Genomic DNA, 18,998 nt, shown 5'->3' with positions numbered 1-18,998 from the left:
ACTTGATACCGTCAACGGGCTAGTGTTGGGATTGTAATATACCTCCCTGTGCTGGGAGACGTACATTTGAGCGCTTCGGATATCTTTTTGCGTGTTTAGCACTTCTTCTTAATATAAGGCCGAAGGCGGGCTAACACCGCACCGGCATATACCTGGTGGAGTGTAGTCTCGTATTGCTTTGCGGGCTTGTGCAATATTTCCAGTAGCTTTATCTATTTCGGGGCCCCTACAGCCTTAAAAAATCAGGCAATCCTATTTAGATCTTATATATTTATATATATACTACACGCTTTGCATTATCCTCCTTGTTGATATTCGGTTGCATGCTAACATGCGGGGGAGCGCCTATGTGCGGGGGAAGGAGAATCGGGATGTCGTCGCACTGGGGCCGATGTGGGTGAGAGATCGGGGGTGGGAGGGGAGTGGATAATCAAGTCTTGATGTTGGTCGCTGCTCTCCCGAGATTGTGGAGAAGAAGGGTAAGGTTCTCGACCAAGGGAGGAGGAGCTTCACAACCACGGAAGTTATCGCTTAGTATCTCTTGTACCACATTGACCACAGCCTCGTGATCCGATAGTGGGATAGCCGGCGTCATATCGGGGTACGACCCTCCCCCTCGAGGCTGGATCACGCAAAGTCCCGGCTTTCCCCGATTTATAAACCGTTGAATTGCGGGGAGGTCTGGTCCATTCAAGCAAATGCTTAGCGACGCGAGATTATCAGGGTTACCGAACAAGGAAGGATCTGTGCCCTTGATTTGCGGAGCGATGCTGTAGACCCATATGGTGAGTGCTGCTTGGTAGACGGCGATTGCAAAAAAGCCGCGGAGGTGCATAGGCCGGAAAGTCTCGGCTGCACGCAACACTTGGCCGGCATGCCAGACGGCCTGGCGGGAATCTTCGTTATCGAGCCAAGCGCGGAGCTGTGGCAAGGCCCTTCGAGCATCGTCGAGCGTCCGCTTTCCGGCAAATAGTTCCACCTCTTGGAATGGCATGTGCAGGTGCATATATAGCAATTCGAAGAGTAGGGTGATTTCGGCCCGCGCGGGAAGCTCTTCCTCCTCTGGCGCGTTGATTCGAAATTGTTCAAGGATTTGTAGAATTTTTTGATGGTGAAGTGATAATCCGGCATTGGTATCTCTGCATTTGCCAAGGGCTACGCGAAGTTGATGATAGTGCCAAAACATGCCCCAAACGCCGCAAAGGATGATTAGTTGGCAGAAGTGCACATCATAACAGCCCTGAAGTTCGACCGGGTCGCTTAGGTACTCGACAAGACTCAGAGGAGTAGATCTTTGCGGAATCTCAAGATAAAGTGACTTCCATTCTTCGGCGCTTCTTGCGTGCCAAAGATACGCCGAAGTGGGCATTGGGGCCTTCAGTTCGGCAAATGATATCAGCGGGTTCGTGGATAACGCAATACTTGCTTGAGAATCCGAGATAAAGGCTCGGTAGACAAGTCGATTGAAACTCTCTTGATGAATCCAGCCCAGCCACTTTTCGTGCAGGACGGCGCCGACGTCTTCGGGTAAAGGGGGAACATGGTGGTTTGGCGGGCCGTAAAACCTACCGCCTCGGCGAATCATCTAACGTATAAGCATCAGAGTTAACGCAACTTGTTATATTCTTGAGGTAGTCCCAGAGAAATACCGGACACACGCATACCGTATAGGGGTGTTGTCGGTGGCTTTCTGATATTTCAATCTTTCTTTTAATCCCGCTCCACATACCAACTTCAACGTGGCACAGGAAAGCTTGCAAAAGCCAAAGTTTTCTCGTTACCGCATTCCCATCTTCACAAACGCGCCGCAGTGATGTGCGTAGCGTCTCTTCCATGGCAAAACCCACCATATGCAGTAACTTGGAGTCGGTTAACGACGCGCCCGAGGATACTATGGAAGCCAGAAGCTCCGGCCTCTGCTGGCAGACAATAAACGAGGGTTCGTGCATAAACGAGTCTACTTCATGACGGTGATGGGCAAAGAATGACTGAATCAGCGTGCCTAACAGGCCCGGTGTAGGAAATCCCTTCGTAACCAACTTCCACCTACTAGGCTTACATGATTCAAGTACCATCGACAAGATCTCGTCTCGAGCCGCTATAGGTACCTTCTGGTCCAAATGTGACTGATCGAGTCCGGGCTGTGGGAGGCTGAGGGATTCCGGCGGGCTTGGGCCTAAAGCAGATAAGCTTTCAATGCCAGAGCCCCCGTGATCATGTTTTGAGGGCTCCCAGACACCGAGAGAGGATTGCTTGTACGCCTCGATGCCTAAAGCAATGTGCTTCTGTTGATAGAAGGCTTCCCCGGAATTCACTCCAGGTCCGGCGTTTAGTGGCTGAATGGTTGAAAAATAATGAGAAGGGCTGGTTGGCAAGTTGGAGAGGCCAGCGGCTACATCCTCAAATCCAAACTCGCCGTCTATCGTAAAGTCGAGTAGACCGTGGAGAGCCAGTGATGGTTCGAAACGAGACTCATCGACAACTCCGATGGGAGGTGGCACGTTGTCGACCTCCATTGTCACAACGCCTCTCAAGAAACTGGAGAAGTTGTGTTCGACAAACTGAGGATGTTGTTGCTGCTGCTGTTCAATCGAGGGATGGATAACTGTAGGTGGCCGGCCTGATTCTTTCCAGTAGTTAGTTGGCAACGTGTAAATACAACTGGTACAATGGAGCCGCACCATGGCTCGTTACTTCAGTGGACTCTGGACTCAAACTTTGCGCGTGGGGGATTGGTAATATTGTCATATTACTAGCCTCAGTACTAGGTGGACTGAGAGCGAGTTCGGGTTGTCTTGCTGCATCATGCTTTAGTTATAATTCCTGCCGTCGAGGCAGGGGAAATGCGAAAATGAACAACGCATCTTTGGTCTTAAAACGCCCTTCTCTCGTGAAACTTACTAGAACGGCGACTTAAGGGCCTCTGTGGTTTTTCGCCGCCGCGAGCTTCACGATCGCAATTGATCCCTCTCCGTATACAGCGATTGCACTCCTCATTTTCGTCGCATTTCAGCTTAGTAGCCGCGCAGGCTTTGCAAGCCTGGGACACTCGCGGTCCTTGGTTCGACTGGCGCCGTTGGCGCTTGCTTCCGCGAGTGTCTGGATCATGGCATGTCATATGCCTTTTCAGAAGGTCTCTGTGTTTGGATTTAGCTCCTTTCTAAACTCGGCAGCTGGGATATCGGGGGGCGGCTCATACTGGCGTCCGAATGCCTTGTTACAGGTCTCACAACGGAAGGGTCGGTCCTGGGAATCTGCAGTAGAGGTCAAGGCGTAAGTCTAACAGCCCTATTTTCAATGCGATGTCTGTTTCTGATGAGGACCTACGGGAACGCACATGCCGGGCCAGGTGATCAACTCGGCTGAAGGCACGGTGGCATTGTGAGCACTGGAAAAGGGGTTTAGGCGGAGACCCTGGCTCTTGTTGTTCGTGCCGCGGATTCATAGTCAAGGGATCATTAAATCATACTTAGGCATGTAGTTGTAGGGACGCTGGACGTTCAATCATGATAGATGATATGCACGCGGTCAAAGTATGTCAATGTCAACCATGGGCGGCGTCGTCTCGGGTCGCCCCAGATCTTGACATCGGGGTTGCAGGGTTGGTCTGTTTTGCGGGGTAGAATCGACTAAACTATTTTGAGGCAAGAACTGTCTCGGCTTTACCAATCAGACCGTCTGGAAGCTGCGCGAGCTCTCGTGGAGCCGGCAGTCGGCTCCACAGGGACACAAAAGAATCGAGGAAATGTCTTCGGAATATCGTCGTGTTCACGGATGACAAGTGCAGAGGGAAGAATGAAAGCAGGTGAGCGTCCCGCTCTTAATATTTGTATTCATATTAGAAGGTTGACTAGAGCGCCATGGCTTGTCCTCATATCCCGAAATAGTCTCAGCAGAGTTGTCCTCCATCGAGGACAACGCCGTAGTAGTCAAAACTGACCGTTCGGTGCATCGGTGACAGAGCTCCCGGGGGCATATCGACAACGCGGAGGACGGTACCTATATAATGCTATATTAGAAATCCACCCCTGGGCGAATATTCCTGTTTCTACATAAAGATATCATCACACCTATCGCGATTGTTATCCCTGGGAGGTTCTGGGTATAATGTTGGTACGTTGAGATGTCGCTGTCAGCTGAGAAGGAGACGGGGAACTTGTTTGTGGCATAGCAGAGAGCAAAATCCACACCATCCGGGAGAGTCTGGAATGGTGCCTCCTCGGACAAGGTGTCTGAGAATGTTGTCTTGGCCTCGACGTCGTGGGTTGTAATGAAGCGGCTTATCGGCCTGATATCCTTGGGAATTCTTGGTGTAGTCGTTTTAACGTTAGTGCAAAAGCCTGATGACTTGTCGTTTCTAAATGACGGTGAGTAGGAGAGAACGATCTAAAGTTTATACCTCTTTAAAGAGGAGTAGTAGATAAGGTGTTCTTTATGAGGCTACCAACCGCACCACCAGCAAGCCGCCCGCCCCCCGCGCTACCCAGGTCCAGGTCCCGATGTGGAGTGACATAATGATTGATAATGCTGGTGCAAATCCAAAATCCAATCCGTTCTCGGCAAGTAGATCGGAGATCGGACGTACCGGGCCGGTATGGAGTAGCTGCCGCGGTGGGGTTCGACGAGCTTCAAGTGTTGGCTCGAGAGCAGGAGTAAATCCAGTACTCTGTTGCTTGAGCTGAGAAATACTACAGTTGCTTCTTCACTTCGCTTCCGTCTTATGCCAGCAGCCGCGACATTAAATTCGTCCGGCCAAGCCATCTTCAGAGTTTACCATAGATGCAGGCCGTGCCGAGGTAGACCACTTTATTTCCTAGCTTTCATACAATCTGGTCCGCAAGGAATATTACCTCAGACCATGGAACACACCTAAGGACGGAATCAACTGTCGCCCGTTGCAACTGACGGGAAGAGTCGATTGATTGACATGGACACATATATATACAAGCTAGAATAAACAACTTCTTTGAAATGGAAAAGGTTCTAATACGTTTGACTGGCGTTTTAGGAGAAAATGAACACATGTAATAATGGGAGTCTAGTCTAATCGATTCGTCTCGCGCTCGAAACGTCTGGCACACCAGTTCCTTCAACTACCTTTGCGCTAAGGACCTCGTAAACGGGCAACTCAGCAAGTCGAGATATAACATGATGCAATGTAGGAAGGGACTCCCAATCCAAGGGATCCAAGGAAATGGAAGCTTTATCCGCCGTGTATACCTTGTGGACTCGGCTAGGCACAACCTTTGCCTCCTGCGCGTGCGACACGAACGTAGCGTGCTCGACATCGGGAGCTCCACGATCCCCGACACGTGGAATGTACTTGTACGCTATAATACCTTGGTCATCTTCTCCGCCAATAGTTCCCTTATCTTCTGATGGATCTACTTCCTTAAGTCCATCCAGAAGGAAAGTGCCAAACGTCGCTCCTTGCCATCCTGCCTGGATCCTATAGCTAGTCTCGCGGCGCCACAAGTCAAGGGAACAATAGAGTTTAGGCATTCCCAACTCTTCGCGCCCACTGACAATGGGGTCAGTTAAACTTTCAAAGAGGACAGGCAAGAAGGTTCCATCTAGGACTTCCCCGTTCTTCTGGACGTATTGGACGCCATGTATGTAGAGTCCAAGGTGGCGATATCCTGAACCACCTAGCCATTCCATCTTGTTTAGTGTCGTCTGGGAGAAGCTAGCATATGCAACAGTCCCAGGGCTCTTAAAACAGAATGAATGCGATGGGAATAGATTCTGAAGGACTGTCCTTGAAGTCTTAAACTTAATCGAGGCTGTGGTGAATGTTGAGTTTAGAGTGTTCCTTGGGCTCCCTTCAAAAGTCTGTCGAGGACCGGGCATCGGACCAAATGATACGGGCATTCTCCAGTATAGATGTGGTTTCCTAGCCCAATCCCACCTCCGGAAGGCGTTTATCGAGTAGTCCCATTCATCGTGACCAAAGTTGTAGTTGGTATACCCCATCACTTTGAATAATGTCAGTTGATATCTTGATTCCTGGGTGGAAGTTGGCATTCACCTACTGTCAAGTTTTCTTTTCCCAAGGTCCAGCCCTGCTATGCGGGAGTACTCTTGCACTTGGTGAGCCCGTTCCATGCGGATATCCTGATAAAGGCGGAGTCTTTCTGGAATGTTCTCATAACGCACACCACGCTGAAGAACAACACCGAGGGAAGCAGCGTCCTCGATGGCGCATGCACCTCCTTGTCCCTGATCTGCCTGAGTTGTAAGCTTTCCTGTGCACAATGAAGGGTTCCGATTTCCATTCAAGCTCCCAGGCTGAATACACTTACGAGGGAGAAAGGGATGAGCTGCGTCTCCGAGGAGAGCCAAGCGATCCTCAACCCATGTGGGAAGGGCGTCCATATCTAGGAGCTCCCAGACCTTCAGCGAGTCCGCATCTGCCTTGTTTAAAAGTGCCACAATTGAGGGGTGGAAGTCTTTGTAGACTTCTAGCAGACGATCCTTGCGCACCGAGAGATTCCATTCTTCGTTGCGGATTAGTACAATTCCAAATCAGTGGGCGGAAATTGCAAGGTAACTTACCCCCTTCCGCTATTTCTGCGGATTGGCTTTCTTCCCTCGGATGTATGCATACAAAGTTGAGCTGCCTGTTTGAGTCGCAAGGATACATGACAATTCGCCTGTCTTCGCCATACCAGATAATGAGCTGGCCATCTCTGGTTGCGAAGTCTCGAGTGACAGGATCATCCAGAGCGGTCTGGCGAGGTACTAAAAACCGAAAGGCGTTTTTCCCGGATGGCTTTGGTTTGATGTCGCCCCCGACAAGCTTCGACCGAGTAACAGACTAAAGACAGAAAATCAATACTACGGGATTCTCCACGGGTCTACAACAATAAGAAAGAAAAATAGAGTGGGAAACGGGCCCACCTTGACACCATCAGCGCCGAGGAGAACATCTCCTCGCACGAGCTCGCCGCCTTCCAATGTCGCAGTCGCCGATGCAGGATCAACTTCAATAACGGGGCATGCGGTACGAAGCTCGACTGGATATCCGTGGTATTCAGTGGATGTGGCTCTTCTCTTAAGCTCCTCGTGTAAGTGGACACGATGGATTAGGCTCCACTCATGTTGCCATAGTTTGTTGTTCTCTGTCAAATCGACATCTCGCTTCAAGGTGTTACTCATGTCGTATTCCGTGACCTACATACGTAGCGGAGATGTCAGCTTATCTATCTTCCTACCGTTGGATTACTGGTAAATACTTACCGATCTCATGAGGGTACCGTTTATATGGTGGGCGTATATGCCGATTCTCTTCAACAAGCCATGTGAATTAGGCGCAATGTGCAGCGCAGCTCCCACTTCATTGGCGAACCGCGACCGCTCAAGTACGGTGATCTTGTGACCCTGTTCGCGCAGGAAAATGGCCGCACTTAGGCCCGCGATGCCAGCGCCCACGATAACGACTTGAAGGGGTTCGGGAACTGCTCTGCTCCGGGTGTCATTTGCACCGCCGTTCGATGACATGATATTCAGGGTTCGTTTCGGGTACAGATGATGACGAAAGTGTTTCAAGGATGCCGACCAGAATCGAAACCAAATCAATATGTACAATACCTAAAAGAGCTAATTATAGTCGTAGGGCAATGAGGTACGGTTTACAATCTGTATATGGAGGAAAGGGACAGCAGATTGATATTATTATATTAGCAGCCGGTTGTCCTTTACATCCCTAGCCTGTTGTCCATTCTCGTCTTGAGGAGTGCGCAGTATGTGGGTCGACAATTCCATTTCGGTCTGGTGTCATACTTGACTCGTCACTTAACGCTCCATCACCGAATGGCCCACGTCGGTCGGCATGTGGGGTTTTGAGGGGGCGGGGAAACGGGACAAGCTACACTAAGCATTGCTCCCCTGAACCTATCCTCGGTATCTGTAGACATGGGTCCAGGGAGTAGTGTAAAGTCTTCATTGAACTTCGGCACCTTTGGCAAGCTATTTGTCCGCCAGCCTTTTCGAACGTTGCAACTCGTTAGGGCGTCCTACCTCTATATTCCCTTACACCTCCAACAACGTCCCTCGCCTCTCCGACCGCAATGTCATCACCCAAGGTTGCCTTAATTACAGCTGCCAGTAGTAGTCTAGGTGCTGCGATTACCTATAGTTTAATTATTCCAGTTCTGCCGGGACTGGCCGCCCGGTCATTTACTTGGTCACGCGGGGTGGTGACACTTCTTAGGCCGGGAGAACGTCATATCAGATGCTCTATCCCGGAAATCATCCGAATTAGCTATGTAGAAAGTGCGATGAGAAGTAGTGTAGAATAGAGTACTACTAAGTCAGGATCTAGTAATTAATCCTATTAACCATGTAGTTGTAGTTGGTCCTTGTACAGGACCCGACTTCGGTAGGAGGCCGGGGCCGCATCGTGATGTGGTCCACACTCGGCGCTCCACATTTCCCGGTTTTCCTTAGGCTATCTCGACTGGGGACTAGGGATCTAGACCCTGTCTGAAGTGGGCCAGGGAACTGAAACTTGGAGCCCGGGTCGTTCCCGGTTACGCGGCCACAGGAGATGCAATGCGGGGGTTGAGTAGTAAATTAGGACCTACTAGCTCCAGGATTTCGGCGTGGGGAGGAGATTAACCTTTTGGAAATCTGGGGAAGCTGAACCAGGTTTAGATCTACGGTCGCGAAAAAGCTTGTTCTCCAGCTTCCCCGCATTCGAACCCTGCATCTGTTCGGAAAGCTGGGTCGGCAACCACCAATGGGTCAAGAGCAAGCGCTTGAGCCGGCCCAACCACGCCGGTCAGGTCAACCATGTACTCGTTTGCGCGAGGCTGGCTCTGATTAATATATAAGCTGTGTTATTCCTGGATCTCGATCTGTTTTCCCTTTAAAACTTCTACTTGGTACTTCACTTCTGTCGATTTCCCAGGTCGACTTCGAAAGAACTTTTTTGAGCCTCGGCTGCTTTATTTTGAGAGACAACATCGTTCACAGCGACAATGAAGCAGTTGATTGTGGCCGCAGCGGCAGCCCTGGTCCTCGTGGTGGCGGGTTCCGCAATGCCTGCCGCCCCGTCGGTCGGCAGAAGCGTGTCGACATGTCGGAGAGCGACTGCTCCCGGGACTGCATGACGATAATCGTCAGCAAGATCCTGAAATCCATGGTGGCGCACGACCCGGACACTCTGCCGCTGGCACCGGTCTACCAGGCGACCGAAAACTCGCACCCGGCAGCGCTCGGCATGATGACACTGTGGCGCACCGTCACTAAGGCAGGCAAGCCCAGCCTGCTGGCAATCGACACCACGACCGGCTCGGCGTACTTCGCCCTGGACATCAACGAAGGCAGCGGAAAGAAGCAATCGGTCCTCTGGGCTCGAATTAAGGTGGTAGACAAGCAGATCACCGAGCTAGAGCTGTACGTCAACCGCTCCCGCGGCGACCACGGCTTCTCCTTATCGCCCGAGGAACTTGCGAAGAACTACAAGCTGGTGGATGTCGCCGCCGGCCGATCGGCAGAAGGCGATCCGGGTACAGTTGGAGGGCCTGGGCGAGGCGGCCTTCGACCCGAGCAGCAACTTCTCGGTCGGCCTCGCCTCCGACTGCCAATTCACCGAACAGGGCTGGAGCGTCATCGATCCCGGTCCGGACGGAAACGGTTCGACTACCCCGCTCGGGTGCAACTGGCCGCAGGATCGCCCCGCTGATACGAAGGCACGAGCGAACCTGGTCATCGACGAGGAGACCGGTATCGTCGTTTCCGGCGCTCTGATCCCGGGCATGGTCTACCCCTACGGGAAGATCTCCGCCTTCATCCCGAACGACATGAAAGCGGCGCAGGAAGCGCAGGACGAGTGGCTCGCGAAGAAGAAGGCCGAGGGTGGTATGTCGCTGCTGGCTCCCATCGCAGCCACCGGTGAAACTCTCCAAGTGCTGCAGTACTACAACGGCAAGCTCCAGGGCCAGCAACTCAATGTCTACCTGAGCGGCCCGGGGATGGGATCGGCCTGGACGCAGTAGGTGTCGATGCTTAAAAGAAAATAAGCTATATATATATATATATTTCATTCTTACGGTTTTCTATGACCAAAGTTTTAACATATAGTTAGGTCGGCTACAAATTTTAGGAGATGTCTAAGGTATCTAGAAACCTTATTCTCTCTATATAGCTAAGATTAATTTTAAAATCCTAACTTTTTACTTAAATTATAAAATATTATAAAAAATATACTAGTTGTCTTTTCATATAATAGATCACAGATCAAGCTTGAGCACATAAGTTCATGTCAATATCAAGGCATCCCGTGCCTTCGACCCTGAACAGATACCGGTCTCTTTCTCAGAATTGCTATATCGGAGGCTAGGTGAAACTTTCCAAAATCTTTAGCACAGCACTAAAGGACGAGAGACCTGATTGTGTTGGCAAGCGGCGGAATAGAAGTCAGCGACACAGTTATAGTTCCGAACAAGCCCATAGCCAAACTGGACATGGCAGCGGCTCGAGGATCGGACTGGAGAAGGAGCGCAGTGATGATGGCGCCCGAGTTGGCACCTAAGGTAATTCCGCGAGTGATGAAGTCCTCTACCAAAGCATCAACATGTTAGTCGAGGGTTCGCCTCTTCATATTTGACGGGGATGCAGAAACCTGCCTTTGGGAACCCTCATCCAAGTCAACATACGCCGGCCGAAAAGGGCGCCCAGAATGCCGCTCATGACCGCAACGGCGGCCACAGTGTTGATATCCCCGCCTAGATTCTGCGTCGCGGGTAGAGCAAGGGCGAGCGTCAAGCTGCGGGATGCCAAGGCGAGAGAGCGCTGTGCGCCAATCCCAATGGCAAATGAGGCAACTGGGTAAGCGAAAATCGAAGCTACCGATAAAGCGAGGGTTGGCAGCAGAATGACGAAGAAGTGTTCTCGCAACTCTCGGCGATATCGGTGCATGGGTAGAGCAAGAGCGACAATCCCGACGTCGAGCGCAGCGCCAAAGATGTCGCCAGCCCCGGGAGCTCTCCGTTTATCAGGTTGAGAGAGAAGGGAATAAAAGTTGACTCCGGTCTTGAATTGCCGTAATGCGGTGTGCAGGCTATCACCCCGGATAGCTGCGAAGGCCCAGATCAATAAGACGGACGCTGTCGACGAGACTAGGAGTGGATGCAGATATGTCCGATGCCTTGCGGGGATGTACAACGAGGCGAAGTAGGTCAGAACGCAGCAGCTCAGGTGCAGCGGCATAGCATACCCCGTCGCGTAGTACACGGGAATTCCGGCTAGCAAGATTGGGGCATATATGAGAGTATTCAGGTGGCCAGAGATATGAGCCGCCCATGATGCCACACGAGGCGACAACGCAGGCACAACCTCTGGCTCCATGTAGCCGGTCTGCGCGCTGGCGGGATCCCTTGGATCCGGATCCGGAATAGAATCTTGGGTGAGTTGAGACTCTTGTCCGAGGTCCCTTTGTCGGGGAATTGGCGCCGTTGAGCCTCCAAAAACGGTGGCAGGGCGAGTGGGCACAATTGGGGGATCGAGGGTCGCTTCACTGACACTGGCTGGCACGACCCCGACTAGCTCCGTACTGGTATCGTCTTCTTCCGGCGATTGCTGATGGCTCTTTTTTCGAGAGCCGAAGAGCGCTTGAAGTCCTCGGGTAAAGAAGGCTGTAAAAATGACCGTAATGACCCAGCCCAGCACTTCGTACTACCCAGTCAGCATCAGCCAGCCTCGAGGTTGAGTCTCCTGTTGGATAAAACGTACCGAATACCGCAATGATCTTGGCGACCTCCACGCCGCTGATTGGCGTGCTGAGAGGGAGCGTGATGAAAGAAGGAGCGAAAAAGAGGTTGATCCACCTCATGGCCCAGCCTCCCTGCAATAAGAACTGAGCGTCCGAGGGCAGAAGAGAAACATAAGCATTGTTAATCGATAACTTACTGGGATATCGACAATGGACACAAGCCTTTTCGTGCGAGCATTTCCTAAAACTGCCTCCGACAGAAGTAAAGCGATGAACAGAATAATCAAGCCGGCGACCGAAGGTGGAAATGAAAAGCCAGCGAGCTTTAATAGCGCCTCGATCCCGAAGCAGTACGCAAGGATGCAGAAAACGCCGAAGGGAATTAAAATCAGAGAATTAAGCAGTTTTATTTTGGAAGAGACAAGTGCCTGTATGATTGTTGAGCGTCAGCCGTGTTTCGAGGAGTGGATCTTACATTCTCAAGTTTGGCAGGACAGCGTAACTCACCAACTTCAGGGCCGGGAACGCGTCGCACGCTGCTCTCCGAGCTCTTTCAGCCCGGCTCCGAGAAATTGTCGCCGCCATCACCAACGTTGATACTGCCTTCGCCGAGTGGTGGTACGACACGGTTGGCTGTACTTCCTATAGTATAATGATACTGTCTTGTGGCCAAGGAGGGATTTAATATGGTGAGAGGAGGCCGTACATACGCCGGGCCGCCTCGGCCGCACATCCTCTTTCTCAGAGATGAGTCAGGATTCTCGAATGCCGAGGGTGTTGCAGCAAAAATGGAGAATAGCGTACAGCCGTATAGCCTATCGCTGTCAATAACGCCCTTTTCCTTGGTTTGTAATCCCCAGACTAAAGCGTGTTTGGGATCGCAACTCGGAGACTACTTTAGCTCCGTTTCATCTCCGAAGAACCTGTGTAAGTGATAATTCACAGGCACATACGAGTGGATGCCAGTGAGTGCAAAAAGAAGTGGGAGAAGCGAACAAGAATCAGAACAACTCGAATTCAATTTCCAATCTTCATAATTCAATGTTTCGAACCAAGCTCTTGGGAGCCGCTTTGAATAGAGTGGGCTCCAGTTCCTGATAAGACCGCCGATTTTTATGTGACACGTGCAACTCGATGCTGCGGGCGTAGAAAGAACGAAAATGCCGCTGAAGTTGCCAGAAATGTAATACCATCCTCCTTTCAACTCCACCAGCTATTGGGTTCCAACACTCGGTCGTTCCCCGCTCGTCGACGGGCGTACCATACCTGCCTGCTCAGGACCCACGATTCCCCCAGGACTGCAGGTTCCAACTTGGCAAATACAAAAAGGTGACTCGAGGAACTCAGTTTTAATCTGCAGAGAGCGAACCCACGTATCTGAGCTGAGAAGTTGATCCGTATTACGAAAAAATTCTGAGGTGGAACTTGCTCACTGTTCACTGTTCTACACGTTCACGAATTTGTACTCTTATTAAGTGTTGGGTTTTCATGTCATTGATTGACGAACTAGGTCTATCTAAAACTATCTAAAACATCGGAGACAAAGGAGAAACAGTACATATTTGATGAGAGTTTGTGAAAATGGAGTCTATACAAATGAAAGTCTGTGTAAATGAGAGTCTGCACAAATCAAAACCTATACCTAATCCAGCCAAAAAAAATGTCCCAAAATACCTCCATAACCAAAGAAGCCAACCCATCTTCCCATTCCTAGAACCAACTCTTGTAGATCTCACAGGCAAAATATCCTGTTTGATATACACAGTGACCGAAGCAGTGTCGCATAGTTGTGCCGTGCGGCTCCAGCAAAGAGACTAAGATACCATTCCAACACGAGCGGCTGGTAAGTTAATGGCCTCGTCTAAGTCGACGGCGGCGTCGGCGGCAAATGTCATTGGACCAGACAGCACTACGATATTAAGTGTACTTTCGGCAGAATGGACGTAGGTTGCGGGGACAATAGTCTGACTCGCCAGGGACTATTTCGGTGGCTCTGTGTCCGCAGGCGTACGCGGTGGTCACCTTAACGAGGTAGCACATCTTGACAACATGCCCACTATCAGCTCATGAAAACTTGACGTGCGGTGTGTGAGTCTCACCAACTTCACATAGAAAGGTTGATATTCGACCCAATATCCGGGGGGGGGGGGGCTTAATACGTACCTTGAATGGTTTCGAGGTGGACAGATGGCTTCACTGCCTGTTTTGGTCCTGTGTTGAATTGATATTGGTAATTTCTCTCTTTTGGCTCACTGGGATTTGGTGCCGCCGAGGCAGTCGGGTAAGATGTTGCAGCGAATTTGGTGTCTTAGAGACAATGGGGCAAGAAGTGTAGGAGGGATGTGAAGTATTGGGGTAAACTTGGTAAGAAAGACGGGAGGATTGAATGTCTTCGAGGGGGTTGGGCTAGATAGGAGAAAGACTCTAAGATGCCAGCGGGATTCTCCAGCTAATATACCACAGATTTCATTACATAGTTCAAGCACGAAATCGACCGAGTGGTTCTCCTAAGCTGATGGGCAGATGGAAAAGGCTTGGCCTCATCATTCCCACGCATCTCGTGGCGTAATACCATATCTGAGATTGCCTTGCCCATTTGCCTCGCGGCACGGCTTATAGCGAAGCAACCATCGCGACAGGTACATGGGCGTACCACGAGAGAGTCGAAAAAAAGGTGTATTATTGCTCCTGTGATCACTTTGTGTAAATCCAGTTCATATCCAGACAGTCGCAATACAGAGCAGGTCTTCTAAAGGGCCTCAATCGTAATCTTAGATTCTGGGCATGATAAGTGATAAGGCGTAGGACTCGAGTATCCAACAGGTGAGATCATGGCCCATGAGGTTGCTCGTGTGAACGTCAGGCGCCCGAAGAGCAGAAAGCCTAAGGACGGCTGTGCTTGACCTCAACTGTAAAAAAACAAAACTAGAGTGCAGTGTTGACATCACGATCATCATTATTTCGGACAGCCTAGGAGTGTTGGTAGCTCTCAACGACTCAGACCCTCTCACTGATGCCTGATGACCAGGATAGTGGGCCAAGTCCAAGTGAAGCTTGACCAAGACGCGACAGGTTACACGAGCAAAGGCCGCGCTAAAGGCCGAGGGGTCGTGGCTGCGTAGCACACAGCCTTGGTCGAGACCCTGAAATTGTGATTCAGTCAGGCGAGGTGCACATTGTTTGGGCTGTTTGTCCGTCCATCCCAAATGGATTTCCAAGCTCCATCGAACGACAAGGCATAGATATTCCGTTGGTAGTCGAAACGGTGGCCTCGACGTTAAGCCTGCATGCTGTCTTGCAGCAACTGACTAATCCAAGCAACCGCTTTTGACGCCTGCTGTCGCAGCCCCATTCTCAAAGCTCAACGCTCAAAGCTCAAGATTAGGCAACAACCGCGCCCGCTGTCCCCGCCTCAGATCTTGCTCGTCGAACTTCCCCCGAGCTTTATTTATGTCCATCATCCCAACTTGCACATCGTGCGATTGACTTAGTCTTTGGTTACTGCTAACCCCAATACGTCAACAAGTCAGGGACGAGCACTCGGTTCCGATTTACCATCATCCCATTGTCATGCCTTCCGATGAATTGAAGGTTCTTCACGTCGCACAATACGACGATTTTTACTGTACAGCGTCGTATGTGTACAAAGGAAGAGAGTTCTGCATCCTTTTGTGTGACGACCCCCCACGCCCCGGATACGACGAGCAGAACGATATCGTGACGGACTACCTCGAAAAAATAGACGATGTGTCTGCCCATGACGGAACCAACGAGGAAGATAACATTCGACAGGATGAGTATCTGCGGCAAGCCGCCGAGGAAATTGGCGAGATCGTGCTGCCGCTGTTGAGGGAGCTTGCTCCCTCGCTCCCAGTGGTAGAAGTCCCTCCGACAGAGGCCGACCATTCGCTATACGGCACATTGGAGGAACTCCTATACCCAAGCATCCCCGAATGCGTCAAGCTACAGCTGGTAGCTCTCAACGGCCGCCTCACATTAGCCGACGACCACTATGGTGCCGACATACCCACGAAGGGCAAACCCATGACTCGTGAGGAGATGGAAGACATTGGTCCGGAGCTTGAGGATTCCAAAGTTCGACGCATCCGAGATCCTTATCACTTCCCGTTACAAAGGCGGCGTGTTCGCCCACGGGGGTTCCTTACGAGGGGAAGAGTGCGTGTGCAAATTCGTCTCAAGGCTGGCGGGGACCGGTCATTTCAGAGCTGCCTGTGCTTATCAAAATTCAAAACGCCAATCTAGACGCTTAAGCACGAACCTCGGTGCTCAAAGGTGCTTTTTTTTCCACGGTATTTCTTTTCTATCATCTACCGGATGGTTTCGCTAATTCCTTTACTCTAAGTCTCATTACCTATCGGGAAGATATAATAGGCTTCGCCTTGGAGAAGATCCCTGTAAAATTCACGTCGTTAGGCCAAGTTGTGGATGGTGAGGCAGGAGAGGTCCCATCCGCCCTGAAAGAGTAGTGGGTTGCTCAAATCGAGCACACTGTCGCTGAGCTACACAAGAACGACATCATTTGGGGGGATGCGAAGCCGGAAAATGTTCTCATCGATGAAGACGATAATGCCTGGGTTATTGATTTTGGAGGAGGCTTCACCTCGCCCTGGGTCGAGTACGAGAACCGCCAATCGCGCGAAGGCGACCTCCTTGCATTGGCGAGAATCAGGGAGAAGCTCCTTTCCAGTCCGTAGCTTCAGCATTGTCTGGTTAGCATTGAACCACAGAGCTTTGGAGGATCGCATACAAGCCTCTCGAGTCGGGGAACATTGGGACCTTGAGTCCCCGGCTAGTTTGCTTGAAGGCGAGAGGTCGGCTGGGTGGCGGCGTAGAGATCTGTTTTCGGATCTTTTCTCCGTATTGCCTTCGTGTTCTTAGTTGGGTCTAATGAGCGTAATTGCGAATCCCGAGTCTAAAATAATAAAATTTGATAACATCTAGTCTCTACGACGAATGAATCCAGTAGAAAATGACCCCGGCCTGCACTCCGAACCTCCCGAATTCCCCGAAAACCAACCCAGTCCCGAATGCAAACCAAGACAGCTCTCATGACAAAATGAAATAACTCCAGATGCAAACCGACCCGTATAAACTGCCGCTCAAAGGAGGAAAAACGCACAATGTATAAAACTTACAAAATTGGCCCCCTTATCAAGACAACCCATCCCTCGCCTCGCCTCGCTTCGCCACTTTTCCCTTTTCCCAAGCATGAAGCGCCTGCTTAATAGGGAAAATCACCGTGAGATGGAAATGACAACTTCCACATCAGCCCCCTTCTTCTTACTGTCGTCATCATAGTCAAATTTCGTGTGACGGTAATTGTTGTGTGCGAAACCTCGCAGAGGTGGCTGCGCAGATTTACTCTGGAAGAGGGGCCTCAGCATAGGGATCGAGGCAGCAATGATAGTAATAGCGCCTTCTGCGGCGCCAAATATGAATAGGTACACGTTCGACGCTTGTAGGCATTGGCAGAGCTTTGATATTGAAACCTCGGCCATGTTAATACTTACCGATATTTGGGTCCGAGATGGCATAGATACTAGTCAACTTAAGGAACGAGGTAATACCGGCGCTAGCAGCGTGAAATGCAAGTTAGCGCCCAGCTCAATCCGACCTGACCGCCCCTGCCAAACACTCACAATACTCCCATGCTCATTGCGAACAGAGCGCCGAGTTTCTCCTTCTTATTGATGGACACGTTCCATATTATCTTCCAAGGCAGCATCGCCAGCACGATGTCCACGACGCCGGAATAAACTATTATTGAATGAGCCGCCAGCGTCCCTGCGTTTAAAATTCCCATTTGCCTCAACTCCTTGCAGGGCTTACCAGTTCCTATCGTGCCGACCTGTTCGACCGTCTCCCTCGGCCAGCAAGACCCTTTCACCGTACTATCCCAAAGCCTCTCTACCGGCCAGCACTGGACCCACTGCGCCGTCGCGTTGGCGCCCAGAACGAGATTTGTCGTGATGATGATGAACCACACAAATCTTTTTGTCCAACCACTCGAGATGCAAAGGAGCGTGAGAGCGAAAGAGAGCTTGCTCCAGATGAGGGCAAGGAGAGAGAAGAATCCCGCCATGTATGAATACATGTTCATTTTGTTGAGCGTGGCGAGGTTAACGGCATAGTTGGGCTTGCCGAGGTCGAGGGCGACGCAGACCGACTGCAGAGAAGTCGACACTATCAGTGCAGCCTAGGAAAATCACAGTCTAGTCTCAGTGTCTCACTCGAAAAAGTAGCTACCCAGGTGTGTAGAAACTCACGAAGCTTGCGACGAGAAAGTGGTCATCCCACCAGAGCGATCTTCCCCGCGACACTTTGGAATAGATCCTCAACCCAAGAAAGAGGGCCGCGATGCTTGCAAGCAGCCATATTGTGCGATTCAGCAGCGGCCCCAGATTGGGAACGTCCATCTCTGAACTCTGCTCTTGGTCCATGGCTATCGCGTGTTGTGATTGTCATTCGATTCTCGCCAAAAAAAGAAATCGAACAGAAAAACTGGAGAACAGAAAAACTGGAGAACAGAGAAAAGAGTGGAGAAACAAACCCAGAATAACAGGAACGGAATCCCTGGTGCCGATGGGGATATTAGACCGTTTATGATGCCAAGTTCTCTGCTCCTCTAGTTCTCCAGTCATGTGGGAACTTGGGGGTAATCATCGCCAATTCGTGATCCAGTAATATGATTCAAGGCAAATCTCCCATTTATACCTCGGGTCTATCACAAGCCGTGTCGCGACATGGCTGATCTCTTGCGGGGATGGAGAGGTTTAACAGGTTGACGCATTGTCGATCCGACTTGTATCAGACCCCATCGGACCAAAGTTTGGGGTCTTTCTAGAAGCCGCCAAGAAACCGCACCGGGGATGAAATGAACTCATTGATTCCAAGAAATTGGAAAAATCTTAGTTAGCCAATATTGTTTCAAGAGGAGGGGGCCAAGCCTTGTAAATAGAAATCCGGCTAACGCCCCACGAAGGGGAGCTTGTTCCCCTCTTCCCCGGAAATATGAGCACCCGATCGTGGTTAGGGATATGAATTGACGTCTTGCGCTTTGACGGCTGCGAGGGGATGCGAGGTTGAGCTCTGGTATTTTTATCCAATGACCCGGGAATTCTTTCAGATGAGAGATTGCAATTTTCGCCTCCCGCTCGCGCTGCTCGTTGCGGCTGAGAGACGCCACTGCTTCAAGCTGGCGTTTCGCCTCTGCATGATGACGCTGAACACAGTTAGTGCTCTCCAGCACCTTGTAGTTCAC

The 18,998-nt window shown here is 50.8% G+C and overlaps 6 protein-coding genes across 6 annotated transcripts; 2 read left to right on the top strand and 4 right to left on the bottom strand.

Annotated features, from left to right (window-relative positions):
- Positions 1-430: 430 nt before the first annotated feature.
- On the bottom strand, positions 431-2,516 carry SAPIO_CDS4753 (uncharacterized protein; the record flags this gene model as incomplete). The annotated part of the gene is made up of 2 exons (XM_016787229.1): positions 431-1,585; positions 2,109-2,516. The coding sequence occupies 2 exons, from the start codon at positions 2,514-2,516 to the stop codon at positions 431-433; spliced, it is 1,563 nt and encodes a 520-aa protein (XP_016643108.1).
- A 1,373-nt stretch (positions 2,517-3,889) lies between these two features.
- SAPIO_CDS4752 (uncharacterized protein) lies at positions 3,890-7,500 on the bottom strand (the record flags this gene model as incomplete). The annotated part of the gene is made up of 10 exons (XM_016787228.1): positions 3,890-3,999; positions 4,071-4,306; positions 5,273-5,521; positions 5,909-5,975; positions 6,033-6,245; positions 6,303-6,497; positions 6,556-6,620; positions 6,669-6,817; positions 6,901-7,173; positions 7,240-7,500. 10 exons carry the CDS (start codon positions 7,498-7,500, stop codon positions 3,890-3,892), a joined length of 1,818 nt encoding a protein of 605 aa, XP_016643107.1.
- Positions 7,501-9,079: 1,579 nt separating this feature from the next.
- Positions 9,080-10,001, top strand: SAPIO_CDS4751 (uncharacterized protein; the record flags this gene model as incomplete). The annotated part of the gene is made up of 2 exons (XM_016787227.1): positions 9,080-9,399; positions 9,470-10,001. The coding sequence occupies 2 exons, from the start codon at positions 9,080-9,082 to the stop codon at positions 9,999-10,001; spliced, it is 852 nt and encodes a 283-aa protein (XP_016643106.1).
- Positions 10,002-10,375: 374 nt separating this feature from the next.
- On the bottom strand, positions 10,376-11,836 carry SAPIO_CDS4750 (uncharacterized protein; the record flags this gene model as incomplete). Its single annotated transcript, XM_016787226.1, has 3 exons — positions 10,376-10,563; positions 10,662-11,672; positions 11,737-11,836. The coding sequence occupies 3 exons, from the start codon at positions 11,834-11,836 to the stop codon at positions 10,376-10,378; spliced, it is 1,299 nt and encodes a 432-aa protein (XP_016643105.1).
- Positions 11,837-15,286: 3,450 nt separating this feature from the next.
- Positions 15,287-16,431, top strand: SAPIO_CDS4749 (uncharacterized protein; the record flags this gene model as incomplete). Its single annotated transcript, XM_016787225.1, has 2 exons — positions 15,287-15,811; positions 16,222-16,431. The coding sequence occupies 2 exons, from the start codon at positions 15,287-15,289 to the stop codon at positions 16,429-16,431; spliced, it is 735 nt and encodes a 244-aa protein (XP_016643104.1).
- A 540-nt stretch (positions 16,432-16,971) lies between these two features.
- On the bottom strand, positions 16,972-18,177 carry SAPIO_CDS4748 (uncharacterized protein; the record flags this gene model as incomplete). The annotated part of the gene is made up of 5 exons (XM_016787224.1): positions 16,972-17,156; positions 17,248-17,309; positions 17,377-17,494; positions 17,567-17,933; positions 18,004-18,177. 5 exons carry the CDS (start codon positions 18,175-18,177, stop codon positions 16,972-16,974), a joined length of 906 nt encoding a protein of 301 aa, XP_016643103.1.
- Between the last annotated feature and the right edge of the window lie 821 nt (positions 18,178-18,998).

Source organism: Scedosporium apiospermum, assembly GCF_000732125.1.
Source record: "Scedosporium apiospermum strain IHEM 14462 chromosome Unknown SEQ_SAPIO_0094, whole genome shotgun sequence".
NCBI lineage: Eukaryota > Fungi > Ascomycota > Sordariomycetes > Microascales > Microascaceae > Scedosporium > Scedosporium apiospermum.
The sequence above is the reverse complement of the archived record's forward strand: the minus strand, read 5'-3'. Positions and strand labels throughout refer to the sequence as shown.